General features: G+C 48.4%; 8 protein-coding genes across 8 annotated transcripts; 4 read left to right on the top strand and 4 right to left on the bottom strand.

Moving 5' to 3' along the window:
• Positions 1-565: 565 nt before the first annotated feature.
• N7506_009604 (uncharacterized protein) lies at positions 566-1,177 on the bottom strand (the record flags this gene model as incomplete). Its single annotated transcript, XM_056958897.1, has 1 exon — positions 566-1,177. One exon carries the CDS (start codon positions 1,175-1,177, stop codon positions 566-568), a length of 612 nt encoding a protein of 203 aa, XP_056808287.1.
• A 588-nt stretch (positions 1,178-1,765) lies between these two features.
• Positions 1,766-2,305, bottom strand: N7506_009603 (uncharacterized protein; the record flags this gene model as incomplete). Its single annotated transcript, XM_056958896.1, has 1 exon — positions 1,766-2,305. One exon carries the CDS (start codon positions 2,303-2,305, stop codon positions 1,766-1,768), a length of 540 nt encoding a protein of 179 aa, XP_056808286.1.
• Positions 2,306-2,906: 601 nt separating this feature from the next.
• On the top strand, positions 2,907-3,997 carry N7506_009602 (uncharacterized protein; the record flags this gene model as incomplete). The annotated part of the gene is made up of 2 exons (XM_056958895.1): positions 2,907-3,022; positions 3,118-3,997. The coding sequence occupies 2 exons, from the start codon at positions 2,907-2,909 to the stop codon at positions 3,995-3,997; spliced, it is 996 nt and encodes a 331-aa protein (XP_056808285.1).
• Positions 3,998-4,717: 720 nt separating this feature from the next.
• N7506_009601 (GNAT family N-acetyltransferase) lies at positions 4,718-5,440 on the top strand (the record flags this gene model as incomplete). Its single annotated transcript, XM_056958894.1, has 1 exon — positions 4,718-5,440. One exon carries the CDS (start codon positions 4,718-4,720, stop codon positions 5,438-5,440), a length of 723 nt encoding a protein of 240 aa, XP_056808284.1.
• A 644-nt stretch (positions 5,441-6,084) lies between these two features.
• On the top strand, positions 6,085-7,005 carry tpcM (methyltransferase tpcM; the record flags this gene model as incomplete). The annotated part of the gene is made up of 1 exon (XM_056958893.1): positions 6,085-7,005. The coding sequence occupies one exon, from the start codon at positions 6,085-6,087 to the stop codon at positions 7,003-7,005; it is 921 nt and encodes a 306-aa protein (XP_056808283.1).
• Positions 7,006-7,110: 105 nt separating this feature from the next.
• Positions 7,111-9,050, bottom strand: N7506_009599 (uncharacterized protein; the record flags this gene model as incomplete). Its single annotated transcript, XM_056958892.1, has 7 exons — positions 7,111-7,659; positions 7,714-7,837; positions 7,884-8,305; positions 8,358-8,457; positions 8,504-8,577; positions 8,627-8,725; positions 8,775-9,050. 7 exons carry the CDS (start codon positions 9,048-9,050, stop codon positions 7,111-7,113), a joined length of 1,644 nt encoding a protein of 547 aa, XP_056808282.1.
• Positions 9,051-12,879: 3,829 nt separating this feature from the next.
• N7506_009598 (putative lipase) lies at positions 12,880-14,268 on the top strand (the record flags this gene model as incomplete). The annotated part of the gene is made up of 1 exon (XM_056958891.1): positions 12,880-14,268. The coding sequence occupies one exon, from the start codon at positions 12,880-12,882 to the stop codon at positions 14,266-14,268; it is 1,389 nt and encodes a 462-aa protein (XP_056808281.1).
• A 522-nt stretch (positions 14,269-14,790) lies between these two features.
• N7506_009597 (putative di-, tri-valent inorganic cation transporter) lies at positions 14,791-16,356 on the bottom strand (the record flags this gene model as incomplete). Its single annotated transcript, XM_056958890.1, has 9 exons — positions 14,791-15,078; positions 15,127-15,206; positions 15,261-15,543; positions 15,596-15,684; positions 15,733-15,813; positions 15,869-16,016; positions 16,072-16,116; positions 16,178-16,227; positions 16,275-16,356. 9 exons carry the CDS (start codon positions 16,354-16,356, stop codon positions 14,791-14,793), a joined length of 1,146 nt encoding a protein of 381 aa, XP_056808280.1.
• Positions 16,357-16,838: the final 482 nt, after the last annotated feature.

Raw genomic sequence — 16,838 nt, 5'->3', positions numbered from 1 at the left:
TCGCATATTGATACAGGGCAAGTGAGCGCGAGTACGGAGTATGCTAGTTGAAACTCACCAAACCCTCTGTATGCTCCTATTTTAATGCGTTGTAAATATTAAATTGTACCGTTTTGCCATTCAAACTCGTCAATTAGCCCCGGTTGCTCAAATATTGTTTGATGGACAATTTTACTAGTAGTGCAATGTCTAATTGCCTTGATCTTTTTGGTCTAGTACGACGTTGAGGCTGAGATTCTGGAGTAGGGGGCCACACTAACTGCAGACCCGCACCGGGGGCCAAAACCCGGCAGAGACTTTCTTCGCCCGCTTATACGGGCGGCAATTTTTGTTTCGCCAAATCACAGTGCACAAGTTTGATGCTATGGTCCACTGATAGGTACGCTATCTAGATTCGACGAGCTTCGAAGTCTATATGTGCTCTGTGCAAACACGGGTGATCTTCAATATATGATAATAAATGGCATTTTGTCCTGGGTATCCTATCTCCTATTCGTCGCGAAATTATTTAGCCCCGGCAATCGGCGCAAAGTATAGATGATCGATCGATCTCATTGCGACAGCATCAAAGCAAAGCCGCCACCGCAGCCGCAACCATGGGGGCAGCGGTGATCAGAGCGGCGGCAGGTCCGGCGGCAGCAGCATCCGGGGTTTTGGTTGCCGCGGGGGCAGTGAAGGATTCCAGACCGCCAGTCACAGTCAGACTGTAGTACTTCTCGTTCATGGGAGCTGTTGTGTAGGTTGCCGAGGTAGAGGAAGAGGAAGAAGTCTTGCCGCCATACGCGGATCCGCCCGCACTGATGCTCATGGTGCAGCTAGCTGACTCGGTGGTTGACACCAAAGAGCAGTCCCATGTCTCGGTGACAGTAAGGTCCCAGCCATCGGTGCCGGATGAGGTGGCGATGTATTTGGCGTTGAAGCTGGCAGTTGCTGCGCCCTGAATGATTGTGATCGAATCAACCAAGTCGCAGGCCGATTTGGGGGCGTCTTTCACGCAACCAACGTGGTATGTGGTGGCTTCGGCGTTGATGCCGGCGATACTGGCAGCAGTGCTTGTCCAGGCGCCATTCCAGCCGGCCTTCCAGTCGGGGGAGAAGTAGCCACGGATGCTGGAGCTAGCGTCATCGGCTTGGGCGAGCGATGCGAGGAAGGCGGCGATGAAGAATTGGGTGCGCATGGTGATTGTGCTTCTCAGGGTGTGCGTTGGGATGGGAAATTGGACTCAAAATGCTGGGGGGCCATTCGTCTTAAATATCAAGCAGATGCAGCGCTGAAACTTCGCTTAGCCGGCAAGCAAGGCAACGTTTCTGAGCCTAATTGAGTTAGATCCCCGGAAAAGATGCTACTTGATTCTCACTAGATGCTCGTAGTACTAATTCAGCATAACATGAGTCACCTTTCGAAGTTCCTTATTGGACCTCAGCACATCGGGCTGGGGCAGGTACATTGCTAGTGCTCGGCTAGAGTGCTAGCGTTGTGACAGAGGATGTAGACCCAAAATGAGGCTACTGGATCTGTAGTTAGTTCAAGTATGGGGGCGAAAACTTTCCATTTGAAGACTAGCGCACAAGCTGCATCCACCATTTCGTTTGGGGTATGCGGAATACTCGGCTTTTGGGCTCGATCTTCCGATCTAATCGAAGACTCAAGGGACTTTTGGTCCTTTTTGTGCCATCCCCCGCGAGCTTTGTCGTGTTCAAATGGATCGCTAGGCATGGGACAGCCGATGCGAAAAAAAGACCCGATAAAACGCACGATTCAGATGTTATTGTCGACTCGGCAATGTCGAGGCTCCGAGGACAGCTTCATGAAGACCGGTGTCCTGATAGATACCCGGTGTTGTTGAATCGAGTGCGGCCTGCTGGGATCGACCTTCAAACGTCGGGTCAGCTATGGTTGAAGCACACCTGGCAGATACGGAGTACTGCGTTTGTTGCTCCTGTTGGTCGGCGTTTGCATAAAGCTCAGAGCGGCTGAGCGCGTATCGGCTGTGGAATCTCAAGGGACCATAGGCTTGGTTATGTGGATCCCTCGGGTACTTGCATCTATTGAACTCCGGTGACTCGGCCCTGGGAGTGAAATGTGGTGTTGAGGAAGGGCTTCGAAGACGTGGCTTCAAACTCCCCATTTTGTCTGAGCTTTTGTTGGAGACAGCGTTGTTTGTAGAAAAGGCTGTTGTGATGGATGGGCTCTGTAGATTTCTGATGGTGCTCCCAGATGCAACTGGGGTTGTGGTTGAAACAGGGACTAGGTCGTTGCAGGCGAGTTGTTGGCCGGCATGGGTGGTTGAGCAGATGTCACTCATAGCTCAGGGACCACATTTGGAGCCGCTGAAGATCTTTTAGTTGGGCCTGCATACCCCACTCGATCGTTGAAACTCTGCGGGCCTTGGAAGTGAAAGCAGAGAGGTGTCGTATGGTGAAAATGAAACTCTCCTTCCACACGGTGAGGTCACATCATGAGCATCAGTATCAGAGATTGTTTAGTTGCACTCCTGAGAGAAGCATTTTCATAACACTCCAGATATTCTAGACATTTTGCTTGATCGGTTACCTGATCCGGTCTAGCCGAGGTAAACGTGCCAGCACCACTATATCACCAAATCTCAAGTATAATGGCGCAACACAATTTCAGTTATTGATATGACTTATGAAATTGAAACTATTGAAATTGAAGTATTACGCTTAGTATTCTTCACATAGGCTCTAAAACTCAGTATTTGTGTGGTAAATTGGGCTCAATTGCTACCCCAAATCTGCACTCACCCCTCTCCTCATCGGCTCATGCCGCATAAATGGCCGATGATCTTGAATTAGTAATGTCTGAGGGGCGCTTTGATATTTAATCTATCCATGAACTTCACTTAACCTTCAATTTATTACCTTTACATTTGTCTGGCTTTTGACATGGAATCCGACAGGGCTCTCAAGACGCTACCAGACAAGACTGAAATTACAGAGGTAGCACCTTTCACGACAGATAATGAATCCAATACAACTTCATCTCAGTCTACATTACGTGGGTGCGCTCGGGTTCTAGGTGCTTTTTTCATGCTTTTCAATGTTTGGTTTGTCAACCCCGAAATTACACGCAGATCCATTACTTACTTTCTACAAGGGGACTGAACTTCGCATTTGGGTCATTTCAAAGCTTCTATTCATTAAATTACATCCCAACATCAACTGTATCTGATATTGCCTGGATTGGAACAATCCAATCCTGGCTCTTAATCGTGGGAGGTTTACTATCCGGTCCGCTCTTCGATCTCGGCTACTATCGAACGATGATTTTCGCCGGCAGCTTCTTCGGCGCATTTGGTATGATGATGCTCAGCCTGGCAAATCATTATTACGCCATATTTCTGAGTCAGGGAGTTTGCATGGGTTTTGGCTTTGGTTTGCTTTATGTGCCCAGTATCACACTGGTCAGTCGGTCTTTCACAACAAGAAGAGCTGTCGCTCTGGGTGTATCGACCAGTGGAGCCCCTGCAGGGGGTATCATATACACTGTCATGTTTAATCAACTGATATCCAAATTGGGGTTCCCATGGACGGTCCGTGTCATGGCGTTCGTGATGCTTGCTTTATTCATTACGGCTGCGGTCCTGCTTCTCTACCCGGAAAAGAAGTCTCACAAGACTGAGATTCCTCAAAGCAGAAGCTTGATTGATTTGTCTGCTTTCAAGGATCTTCCTTTCTGGAGCTTCACGATTGCTAACTTTTTCCTCTATCTTGGATACATCACACCCTTCTACTACATTCCAACTTACGCAGAGACCAAACTGGGAACATCGCGCACAATGGCCTCCAATGTATTGTTGATTTCCCAGGCATCATCTGTCGTCGGCCGCGTGGTTTTGACCTTATTCGCTCACTATTGTGGGTCTATGATATCCTGGATATTTTGCGGTATACTGTCCGGTATCCTGTGCATTAGTTGGATGAGTGCGGACAATTTGGTTCGATTCATTCTCTACGCTGCCTTCTACGGTGAGTGATGTCTTTCTTCACTTTCGTAAAAAAGCTTCTTGTGACTTATGCAAATTCCAGGCGGTATCTCCGGGGCTTTAATTCCCCTTCCACCGAGTGTGTTTGCCCATGTCTGTCCCGATTCCAAACGTCTAGGAACGTGGCTAGGAATGGCGCAGAGTTTGAGCAGTTTTGCATCTCTCTTAGGTCCTCCAATTGCAGGTGCACTTGCTTCTATTGGCTCAACTGGCAGTGCTGATTTGAATTTTCTTGGAATTCAATTGTTTAGCGGTATCACTATGGCGTTTGGTGCGCTCCAGCTGGTAGGGCTGTGGTATCTACTTTATACCAGAAGGGGCAAAAGGGGACTTTTTTGAATCGAGGGAGAAAAGAACGCATGATATTCGGTCCTGGAAGCTTCTCGTCGTCCTCCAGGGCTTAAGTTCTCACATAAGTCAATATTTACAAAAGTATAGTCAGAACAAATGAAGGAATTGACTCATTCCAAGATGACCTCTTGCTGTGGACTTCATTCCGTTATCCTTCACGGTTTTATAGTGCGGAGGTGCAGCCAATCATGTCATCACCATCGGCTGTAACCCGAAGGATTTCGGTAGTCTCCGCCAATCACATTTGTCTGAGTCACTGTGCCAGGACATCAACGTGTGGACAATATCAATACTTATAAAGTCGCTGTTCATTCCTGATACTTCAAACTATCAGCCATACAATCTTCAAAGCTCTCAAATATGACATCTCTACGCCCCAAAGGCCCTCTGTTCTCCTTCACGCCGGCTCTCCTACCGACGGCCAAACCCCTCCCGGGCCGGTTCATCTCTCTAGAGAAACTCGAACCAAAGCATGCCGAAGATCTCTTCACTGTCACTGGTGGTACTGAAGCATCTAGAGAGGCCCTATGGGACTACATGTTCGATGAGCCCTATTCCGACCTCGACACATTCAAAGAAAGCATCGCGTCCAAGTCCAGCTCAAGCGACCCGTTCTTTTATGCAATCATCGATCGTTGCCAGACCCTTCCGACATTTGGAAAAGCCATTGGCTATATTTCCTTCATGCGAATGGTCCCCAGCCACTTGAACATCGAAATTGGGAATGTGATGTATTCATCTGCTCTCCAGCGCACCACTGGCGCAACCGAGGCAATCTACCTACTAGCTCAGCATTCGTTCCATGATTTGGGTTATCGTAGGTTGGAATGGAAGTGTCATTCTTTGAATGAGCCTTCGCGGCGGGCTGCTTTGCGTCTGGGTTTCTCTTTCGAGGGAATTTTCCGACAGCATATGATCGTGAAAGGAAGGAGCAGGGATACCGCATGGTTCTCGATCTTGAAGGATGAGTGGGATGCCTCCCTGAGGTCTGCTATGGAGAAATGGCTGGATGTTGAGAACTTCAAAGAGGATGGGACTCAGATTAAATCGTTGCAGGACTTGAGGGCTGAGCAGGCTTCATGAGTCAGATTGTCACATAAACTTCGAGGAACTATAGACTTCAATAGACTTTTAGTAAAGATCATGATTTGTCAACGAACTTCTACTCGTCGCTGCGAAGGAGCGAAAGGTTTAGCGGTAGATCAATGGAGCTCCAGACCCACCCTTGGGCAGCACTAGTCCAAGGTGATCGCGTCTTCTTTGTTATCCAATTCAAGATATTTTCGAATATTAGCTTAGCGGATCTGAGAAGATAGTGAGTGATTTTCTGGTAAGCACAAAGACCCCCGCCGTGATAGTGCGTACATGAAAGTCCGAGATCTACACCGATGTTCTCCGAGATCGCGAGATCGCGATCGAGGCTAGGCCGCCAAGACCGATCCACGAGACACTGCAATAGGATTAAAGCTGATGCCGAGAAGGAGCTAGAGAATAGTCTAACCACCTACTGCGTGCCATCGACCGATCACAATCCTTGGGCGGGTCCTCGGTTGTTTGAACCGGTCTCATTTGGGTATAGTTTCATCTCCCTTGCTGGAACCGAGTCCGAATATCGTACTTTGTACTGGACGGACTAGAAGTGATTTGTGTTTATAGAATAGTGTATAAATGTCTGTTGCCCTCCCCCTTTGTTTAATCTAGAATCATCTCCGAATATCCCTTTCAATATGTCCACAGCAAGCGAACACAAAGAGCCCACAACACTGCCTCAACCTAATCAGCAGTTTGGCTTCAGTGGAGTCAACTGGTCGGAATACATCAAGTTCCGACCAATTTACCCAGCCTCCTTTTTCCAGAAAATCTTTGCCTATCATTCCCAGAAGTCAAAAGCAACATGGACCACAGCACATGATGTCGGTGCCGGCTGCGGCATTGTGTCGGCGAGTCTCGCGCCTCATTTCAACAACGTTGTAGTGTCAGATCCCAACGAGGGCTATACCACACTTGCGCGTAAACTTTTGGTCGAGGAATCTCGATTCCCGTCATCCAAGCTCAGATTCCTGCAAGAAAGCGCCGAGAACAGCTCTTTGGAGCCAGGCTCTGTTGACCTGATCGCGGCTTGCGAGTGTATACATTGGACGATACCCGATGTTGCGATCAAGGGCTTTGCGCGAGAGCTTCGTCCCGGTGGAACTTTGATGATCTCCCTCTATACTCGGCCATACATTGTCAATAACGATCGTGCTCACAGAGCTTGGAAAGCCCTTTTCAGTTTCTATGCCGATCAAGTAAAAAGTCCGCTGTTGGATCATGCGGTTCGAATTCTGAATTCGGGGACCGAATCTTGGGGTTATCCTGAGGAGGATTGGGAGTCTGTGAAGAGAGTCTATCTCAATGCTGAAGGGACTCTGGATACTTTCAAGATGAATGGACTTGCGGCTGAAAGTCAGGTCAAGGAAGGGGAGGAAATTGTTTGGGAAGAGAACGTCGAAGATTGGATGGACGAGCAAGATGTGGAGTGGTTCAAAGGATATGCCGCTACATGGTCGAAACCAGATGTGGAAGAAGACAAAGTGAAGCCTCTCTGGGACGAACTGGAGCAGGCTCTGGGGGAAAGAAGGCTAGAATTGCTACACCAGTTGCTTTAGCCTTTGCAACAAGGAAGCCATAATTTATCTAGCACATTAACTCTTTCAATATGATATCACGTCTCAATGAGCGCTTATCTGATCATATCGTTGGCTATGTATTAATCAAAGCTTCGCTTCCACTCTTCCACTGACAATCTCTTCAACCAGCTTAGCAGCCGCCAGAGTCTCCTCATCCTTGAATCGTCGCCCGGCAATCTGCAACCCAATCGGTGCACCTTCGTATCGCTCGGGACCCTGGTATTTACGCCACTCACGCTCATCGACCGCATCCCGGGGAATATACTTCTTATCATGCTCTGTCAAGGCATCCAGCTTCGAATCCACCGTGAGTCCAGATGGGAACACCGCAGAAGGAAGGTCAGCAATATTCCAAATCGCGGTGTAATTCCAATACTGCGACTCGCCCATCACAGCTGCCACTCCAGAATAAGTTGGTGAGAGAATGAAGTCAACAGCGCGGCGCTTCAGCAGCGCGTGATATTCATCTTTATAGATCTCGCGCTGCTCTTGGAGGCTCCACGTCTCCGCGTGAGAGAGCGCGTTGCTTCGGCTGTATGACAGGGCCCACTCTGTGAGTGGTCGTGCCGGCTCACCAGACTCGGCGAGGAGTTCGCGCTGCTTTGCGGCCGCGTCGGGGTAATAGAGTGCAGACTGCTTTGTATCAGCGATTCTGAAGAGCCCCGTTAAGGCAAGTTTTCAACGTACGATAACTTCCCATCCATGCTGGTGCTTATATGGCTCCCAGTCAACAACCTTGATGCCCGCCGCAACGAGCTTATCCCTGGCATGTCGCAAGGCCCGGGTGATAGGAGGGTGAGGACGAACACACCTGGCTGCAATCAGCAAATACTCAACCTCCAAGATCACACACATACCCATCATCCCACATGATAGCCACGGTCATTTCCCGCGTGGGAGCCACGTTCCTCCAAGGCACAGGCATCAATGACGTCTCGACATCCCAGGGCTCCTGCTCCAATACTGCTCTCTGGAAGAGCTCCAGGTCTTCGATCGAGCAGCTGGACATGGGTCCCACGACACCGTGGATGGTCTCCTGTCCCGATGAAGCTACCTTAAGTCCGGTGCACGGGTTTCGCATTGAAGAAGGGCGGAATCCATAAGCGCCACAGAACGCTGCTGGACAACGAATCGATCCGCCAATATCGGTGCCTATTCCCAGTGGTGCACAGCGGAATCCCATCGAAGCGCCCTCGCCACCGGAAGACCCGCCTGGGGTCAAGGTACGATTATATGGGTTCACAGTTGTGCCGGTGATGTTGTTACTGCAGCACAGATGCTATTTCCTAATTAGCAACCATCGTATAGACTGATGTCATGGCTCTGCCTACCATCAACGATTGGGGCTGGTTGGTTCTGACATGGAACACCGCGCCGGCCTTAGTTAGCAGCTGGAGAAGAAGTGAATCTTCCGTATAGACCTTGTCAACCCTGAGTAAGTCAGCGATGTGAGCCACGAAATTCGGGCTCTACATACCAAGCTACATATCCCGTGTTACACGTTCGGTTCTTCATGGAGATATGCTCCTTGACACTGATCGGAACTCCATGCTTCGAATCGCCATTAGCACCCCCACGGAAGAATAAGAGCTCTACCTACCAAGGGTCCAACCAGTTTCCCCGTGCGTCGGTAATATTCATCTAGTTCTCTGGCACGAGTAATTGCCTCGTCGGCGAGAAACTCGGTAGCAAAATTGAGCTGTCTGCGTCAACACTGGAGTTGATGGAGTTGGGTTTCACCGTCTCACCAATTGATGGCCTATCACAGCACGCTTCAAAAAGGCAGTAACAACTTCTTCCGCCGTCAATGCCCCCTTGCCCATTTCCACTACCAACGATGTAGCAGACATATCTGTGATGATGAGTTCGCGTGTACTCAGCAGCCCGCTTTGCCGAGGGAAATCCACGACACTCTTTTGCGAGGCTGGCGGCAATTTTTCAGCGGCAACGAGCCATTGCTTTGGAATCGAGTTAGTCAAGATGTCTTTGCCCTTCTGGGCTTGGCGTTCCCAGTTGAGACTCATGCTGTGTTATCTTCAGGTAGTGAACAGGCTGGATGAAGAACAGTTCGCAGGGACCACAAAGCAAAGCATCGCGTTATGTACGTTCCCCGCACATGAACGTCTAGACTCCATTGGGGGCGTGTGTATCTCGGAATCGGAATTGTGAATTCCTACTGGATGCTCACGTCCAGCGTTTATGCTTGTGTAGCTCAAAGAGTGGGGAAGGGTGCGTCTCTTATCAAAGGATTGGAGAACGAGTACGTAGATCGGCAAGGGAGCGGAGCAATTCCGTTGTGTCTCCAAAAACCACCTGCATAGGGGCTTGTTGGAGAAACTCCCTTTTGGTTAAATTGACTGAAGATTCACTTTCTTTCTTCTCAAAAACAACAAAAAGAAAACCAAAAGGGTTGCAGCAGATGTATTACACAGACCCACACCAGAAGAAGCAAAAGGCGAAAAAGAAATCTCTCCCTCGGGGAATCGAACCCCGGTCTCCCGCGCTTATCGGTGTTAATGACAAGCGGAAATCATCACCACTAGACCAAGGAAGATGTGATGGCTGAGTTACTGCTCGGCCACTTGGCTGGTTGATGTGACAAGCTGCTGGTTGTGAGTATATGAGCAACCCTTGCTCCCTACTTTTCTCAAATCATCTTCGGAACAACCTTGGAATGTGTCAACATCCACAAATATTTTTCCATACACTCGGAGACTATAAAAAGCTTACTCACAATTTTTTTTTATTTTGGAAGCAATCAGTTCAGGCTTCAACCTTGGAAGGTTCCATGGTTTATGGATTGAACCAGAAACATCCAGGATACCTATAACCCTCTCCCACTATATATCCACAACCTCCGAATCAACTTCATGAGATGGCCTTAACATTCTCCAGGGCTGTTTGAGCTTGTAACTCCACTGTAGAATTCATTCCTAAAGTAAGATCACAAACAGCTCTCCTGCTACTTTTATCGACCGTCGTCAAGTCTGCTTTAAGATTCCGAATAAAACTTTCATCTTCTCTGCCATCGCTCGATTTCGAATGGTGCACGACCTTTCATTTCACTCTAACTTTGTCAACATACAGAACGTGGGCGACCTCACACTTTCAATATGGCACCTGTCAAAAGAAGCAAAACCCTTGGAAGGAGGTGACCAAAAACCTTGAAAAGAGACTACGCTGGCCCAGTCCAACCAGAAGCGAACGTGAGTACGAGCGGAAGTATGTCTCTCCATATCCATGGATGCCAGAATCCGCATCATGTCATCCAGCTATGCCAAAGCAGTCAAAGATGTCAAAGCACGACCCTTAAGGCGGTACCGACAATCTTGGCGACCGGAGTAAGAGAGCTCTACTCCGTACCGCGTTCTGCTATCCAACGACACCATGGAATGGTTTGGGTCGGTAGGTGGTCGGTCTCTATCGAATGAAGAGCAAGGAAGAAATATTTTCTCTCTCCCATGAGCAAAAACAAAAACAAAAACATACAACAGTGAGGATTCGCTGGTGGTCACCCACCCAACTACTAACTCACCGGCGTGTGGCTTAAGTACGGCTGAGCGGACGGGAAGCCCTGTTCTCCACACCCTGTGGTCGTATGTACTATGTTCATCGTAAAAAAAAAATATATAGACACTCAAATATGAATCAGGGCCTGCGGTGATAGTTGATGTGCGGAGTGTCGCTGATGGCGCATTGACAATTGACTGTATCCTCGGCTTAGGTACGGCCAGTAGTCGGGTAAGTGTCGCCAGGGTGAGTTTACGGTGAGCGCTGCTTTGATGAAGAGGGGAGTACAAGTAGAGGATAGGGCGTGTGGCCCGGTTCAGAGGATAGCGAGGAGATGCTGCGGCGGACCTTGGTGGAGAAGGCGCAGCTCCTTGCACGTTCGAGGGTGTCACCTCTTTCGAAGCAGTTCGCTTATGAGCTAGGACTGAGGGACTGAGGGATTCAGACTATCATTACGACCATAATACATACAACCATTATATAACCATTGGTCAGGTGTGCAGATAAAAACCCCTCCGGGGCTATCCAAGCCCACTTATGCTTTATACTGCGGCTCCTTGCCATGCAGATCGTTTATGGCGAAAACAACACAACAGGAGCGGGGGTCCTTGAATAGCTCTGTGTTTTTGGTTGTCAATCATGATGTTGGTTACTGGTGATACATGTTCATTCACGTTCAGATCCTGTACATGAAAGGAATTGTGATGTAACTCTTTCTGTGGCTGGTATTAACCTTTTGAATTAGCCGTGGTTGTGAGCCAGGCGGAAGCTAATGCCGGACCGGGATGGCCCGGCCCCCCCCTCCCAGGCGAGAATCCCCCACTTCGACTGCCCGCATGGACCCATTCAGCTGAGCTACAAGTTGATGTGTTCGATCTATACCGTCCTTAAAATCTGGGAATGTATCTGCAGGCCGCTTCAATTGTGTAACATCGAAGAACTAATGATCTCGGCTGGAATGCACCCCGCCGAAGTGATCGTCATATCTGATGACCTTGAGGGGGGCAAAGGGTTTGTCTAGATCCAAGAGGCTCATATCCCGACACCAGACCAATTCACTCACATTGTAAGCCCTTCAAACACTCGCCTGAATGCGGTTACATCAGCTTAGGTCGCCTTGGATGCGGTGGGATCCGTGGATAGTGACTGAAATGATCAAACACATACGTATAATATGGGCTATGTACGTCATCTCAGTTGATGTGATCTAGATTGCTCGACATATGGAGATAAACTTTGAAGTTGCAGAAAGATTAAGCTAGGGGATACATAAGAGCTCCTGCATTAGGGGGGTATATATGACTATGTAGCATACATGCAGTGACCAAATGTTACAAACCTACAGATGTCTGTAACCTGAACTACACGTCATGAGCGACTTTTGACAGATGAGATGCACAAGGACCGCTTTCTTGAATCACCATATATTGGGAGCGTGCTGCGAACAGCATCGAGATAGAAGAAAACTAAAATCTTGCAGATATGGCTGCCTGGATTTATTCGTTGGACTTGTGTAGGCCAAATACAAAAGGCTGGGAAATTGATTTGTGCAAGTGATGAACATGCTTGTTTCATGCAGGCGAAGAGAAGAACTACGTAGATCATAAAACATGACATAAATATGATTGATATGTTCCGTTCCCCCACTTGACTCCATCCCACTATAACTCTCTTTGAATCCAAAGAGAAGAAAGCATTGTAAAAGCAGCGCGTGTCCGGAAATACAGCGGTCTTATTAAAAAGACTACCAAACCAGTATACTAAAGCAGACTCTCATTTTCTGGCTGCTATGAAGTGTTTTTCGGGGCGAAGTAAGGGGAAAGAATGAGGGAGAGATGTGAATCTCAAGGCGGGATGCTGTGGGAAACTGTGGAGCAAGGTTGGGGACTCAGCCGCGCCTGTCAGTCAGCTGAAATGCGACAACATGCACATAAGCCCCACAGTTCATCCAATCCCTTGCTGGGGTTACAAGTTAAGAACAACTTTTTCCAAAAAAGCAAACACAATGCGTATTACGTATCGTGTCTCTGATAGAAGGATATGACTGTATCAATCATCCTGCATTGACTTCTGCACTTACGTACCAGTGGTCATGGTCTTTCTGCATGAATAGTGTAGATCTTCCAATGGAGACATAGATGAGCAAATCATCATGACTAGGAATGTGGGGTATGAGCTTCGAAACGTTACACAACGTTTTCCAAGGTTCAGCTTCGAGCGGAATTGTTAAGACATCATGGATTGTGACGTCTCCATCGGACAACCCAATGACCTATATAATATCCATAGACAGCACCTATCATCTCCTTCGAAAACTTTTATCCAGTCTATCTCCAAGTCACAATGCACTTCACATTGTGTCTGCTTCCCGTTCTCTCTCTCTTCAACCAAGTCCTTGGTGGAGATGTGAAACTTCCCATCCTTCCTAAACACCCAAGCAAGGATGATTTCTACAAGCCTGAGGGGGAATCCTGGAAGACAGAGCCTGCTGGAACTATTCTTAAAACCCGCAATGTGACCTTCGCCTCAAGGAAACCCAATATACCCAGTGATGCTCAGGCGTATCAATTGCTGTTTGTCACTCAAGACGTGCATAAAGAGCCAGCCACAACAGTCACTACAATCGTCGTCCCTGTGAACGCAAACCTCAACCGCCTCGTTTCCTTCCAGAACGCATATGATTCCGCTGATATCGACTGCTCCCCCTCATATGGGTTTCTGAATCAGGCGTCTGGTGTCGCTGTGACCTGGAACCAGGGACAAATCTCCATCTTAGGAGATTTCCCCCTGGAAGGCGGCCCCGTCCTCAACATCCCAGACTACGAGGGCTCAAATGCTGCCTTCACAGTCGGCCCCCAGACTGCCTACCATACCCTTGATTCAATTCGCGCAGCCCTGAACTCCCAACACATCACGGGCCTCAGCTCAGAGGCAAAGACTATCTTGTACGGCTACTCCGGTGGCGGCTTCGCAACAGAATGGGCAACCGAATATCACGCGAGCTACGCTCCGGCATTGAACATCATCGGAGCTGCCATGGGCGGTCTTCCCACAAATATCACAAACACCTATCTCCACGTGAATGGTGGGAAATTCTCCGAACTAAATGTCCTAGCTACTTTAGGCCTAGCAAACGCCTATTCCAATGTTTCTGATTACGTCGATGAGCATATTTTACCCGATTATAAAGATCCTTTCTTCTACCCTCGAGTGCGCTGCGGTCCACAAGCGTGTCTTGATAGGCAGCCATCATTGAGCAACGTGAATATCTCCTTGTTGTATGACAATGGCGATGCCGTTTTGCATCATTTCGATGAGCTTCTGGCAGAAATTGGCGTTATGGGTCAGCAAATCCGCGAGGATAATAGACCTCATTTCCCCTTATATATCTGGGCAGGCACGAATGACGACGTTGTCCGCCCCGTCACAGATATCATCGCTCTGGTCAGAAAGTTCAAACGTGCGGGTACCAAGGTCACATTTATTCCAAAGTTGGGTCAAGGTCATGTCACTGCCTTGGTTACTGGATCGGGGGCAGCTCGTAGGTGGATCAACAAGCAATTTGAGACAGCCGAGAAATTGGCCCAGTTTGGCGGTATCTTGGAAGAAGACAAAGAAGATCTTCTTGTGGATGTCACCGAAGAGGATGACTTCGCTGACTCGTCTACCTTCAGGTCTCAGCAGATCCTAGATAGTGAAAGGGATGCCCGTGAGCATGACTTTGAACTGTGATGGCCTCCTTCGTGGATGTACTTCTCTTCTTGATGAGATAGTCTTCGTCGGTTCGCAAAATGAAACTTTCTCCTGGATGAGGATAGCTACTACACTCCTATTTACTTGGTCTCCTGCACCATTTCGGAGCCATACCTTTCTGTTAACCGCAACTAAGCGAAATTCGATCAATTCGGGTACCCCGAATTCTTTCTCTGTCGCGTAAACCCAAAGACAGCTTCCAAGGTTGTCCAAAGCTTCTCGGCCCTTTTCCATCCAAACTTGGGTATTGTCACAAATATCGCATGAACTTAAATTCTCTAGTATGAGTTGTGAAATTGGGTATGCACTCCATCCAACTGGGGCTTACTATGAATCCAGTGGAAGAAGCAAAGAAGTGTAGATTCATCGATGACAACTCCGCCACCGCACCAGAACTTTGAAATTCTATTCCACCTGGTACAGCGGCAAGACTGGAGCCATGAAGAGAGCCAACAACTGTGCAGACTGATGGACCACGAGAGCCCACGGCGCTGCTACAACCTATCCACAGCATGTCAGCTGCTCGCAGAGCGTGCCACAGATAACCTGGCACCGAGGTGGCTTGTCACTATCCTGAATAGCACCAGTGTCGGTACTGCCATCAGACAGCTCCGGCTGGAGGGTAATCGAATGAATACCATAGGCATGGAAACACTCATTGATAACCCGGGCAATCTTCATGAAATCCTCGACAGAATCATCAGAAACGACGACATGCACAGATGCCAGAGTCTTCTGCTGATTCAGGCGCCAGATGTGAAGTTCATGGATCGAGGTCACACCTTTGATCTGATAGTTGTCAGTCCTGTTTTGAGCTTCGGGTCGAAAAACACACACCTTCTCTAGATCATGTCTGACATCACTCATGCTCACGCTGGTCGGTGCGCTCTCCAACAAGATCAAACCGGCATTGCGCACTTGTCAGTCCGTCAGAATTGCTTCTTAAAGTCACGGAGGGTAAAGGGACTCACTGAGTGGAATAGAAGAAAGCATGATCAGAATGGAAATGAACATGCTGACGCCCGGGTCTGCATAATAGCGACCGGAATGGGGTGCTGCCAGCCAGATGACCAGACCAGCAGCCATAACACCTATGTTGTTGATTGCATCGCCAATGACGTGGATCATGACTCCCATCATTCCGAGGTCACCATGGTCGTGCCCACCATGGCTGTGACCGTGTCCGTGACCGTGACCATGGCCCGAGTCTGCACAGTGATGTTTTTCCAAATGCAGATGCTTGTGGTCATGATGCTAGGCAGTGTCAGTGTAAGTGCTCAGTTATCCCGAAAGAAGTGAACTATACCGTGGCGTGAGATTCATGCAAATGCTCCTCCGGTTGGAGAGAAGGGCTCTCCACCGTGGGCGGCCCGTGATCATGCCCGTGGCCGTGTTCTAGCATAAATTAGCTTGAAACAAGTGAAGCAACTATCAAAATCATACCATGAAGAAAGACTGCGCTGATCAGGTTCAACCCCAGCCCCACACACCCAACAATGAACATCATCTTAGGGTTGGTGACATCTGTGAATGTTAGAATTGCAAGTTAAAAAAATCCGAAGCTATCAATGGTACTCACGTTGCAGAGCGATGAAACGCTCGATTGACTGTAGGAATATACTGATTCCTAAGCCAAGAAGGAGAACGCCATTAAAGAAAGCACCTAGGAGCTGAGCTCGCTGCCAGCCGAATGAGAGCTCATTAGGCGAATCGGCCTGCTCGGATTTCTATATGACTCAGTTTAGTGCTGCACCAATGAGATAGAGTGATTCGGGCACATACCTTCAGAGCGACAAGCGCGATAACAAAACCAACCAGGTCATTAAGCTATATTGATTGTAAGTGATCCTCCTTTCAAGAACCAAGTAAGATCCAAGTGAAGACTCACATAGTGAAAGGCATCGGCAATCAAAGAAATAGAGTGGGTATAGAAGCCCACTGTATAATGTTAGTATATGGGCGTTAGATAGAGAGTCGGTACCAACAAGAGATCTCCGCAAGAAAAAAGCAGGTCGAGATGCCAATGACAACACTCAGGCGCGTTGATCGTGAAATATGAAACACCATGATCAGGCCCCAAGCAGCGAATTAGAAATCTAAATAATGTTCCAAATATAGAAACAAGAAGAGAAGGCAAACCAAATCAGTTGATCCAAACCATCGAGAGAACTAGGCAAAGAATGGAATTGAAGAGGATGCGATTGATTAGGAACCAAACACGCCACGAGAAAGGTGAACTCTTCTGCCTCAAAGTCTCAGTTGGGAAACAAATCGTGCTTTGTGTAACTGATCTGCCCCGGGGGTCTCTAAAAGTTCCACCCTTGGAATGCGAGGGGTGGTATGTGGCATTACTTAGGTGGCTCTTGTCTGTGCATGAGGCGTATCATATCTGCTGTAGATTTGTGACAATCAAAAGATACTAATCAGTATAGGCGGTGCGAGATACCTCAGCAGAGGACCTTAGAGTGAGGAATTTTTAAGGGAGGTGATTACTCCCAGCCCTATAGAAGCGTGGAGGTGACGGTCTATTGCGAATCAGTCCAGGAATG

The sequence above is a fragment of the Penicillium brevicompactum genome, assembly GCF_028827555.1.
Source record: "Penicillium brevicompactum strain IBT 35665 chromosome Unknown utg000006l_segment0_segment0, whole genome shotgun sequence".
Taxonomy (NCBI): Eukaryota; Fungi; Ascomycota; class Eurotiomycetes; order Eurotiales; family Aspergillaceae; genus Penicillium; species Penicillium brevicompactum.
This window is presented reverse-complemented; position numbering and strand designations above follow the sequence as displayed.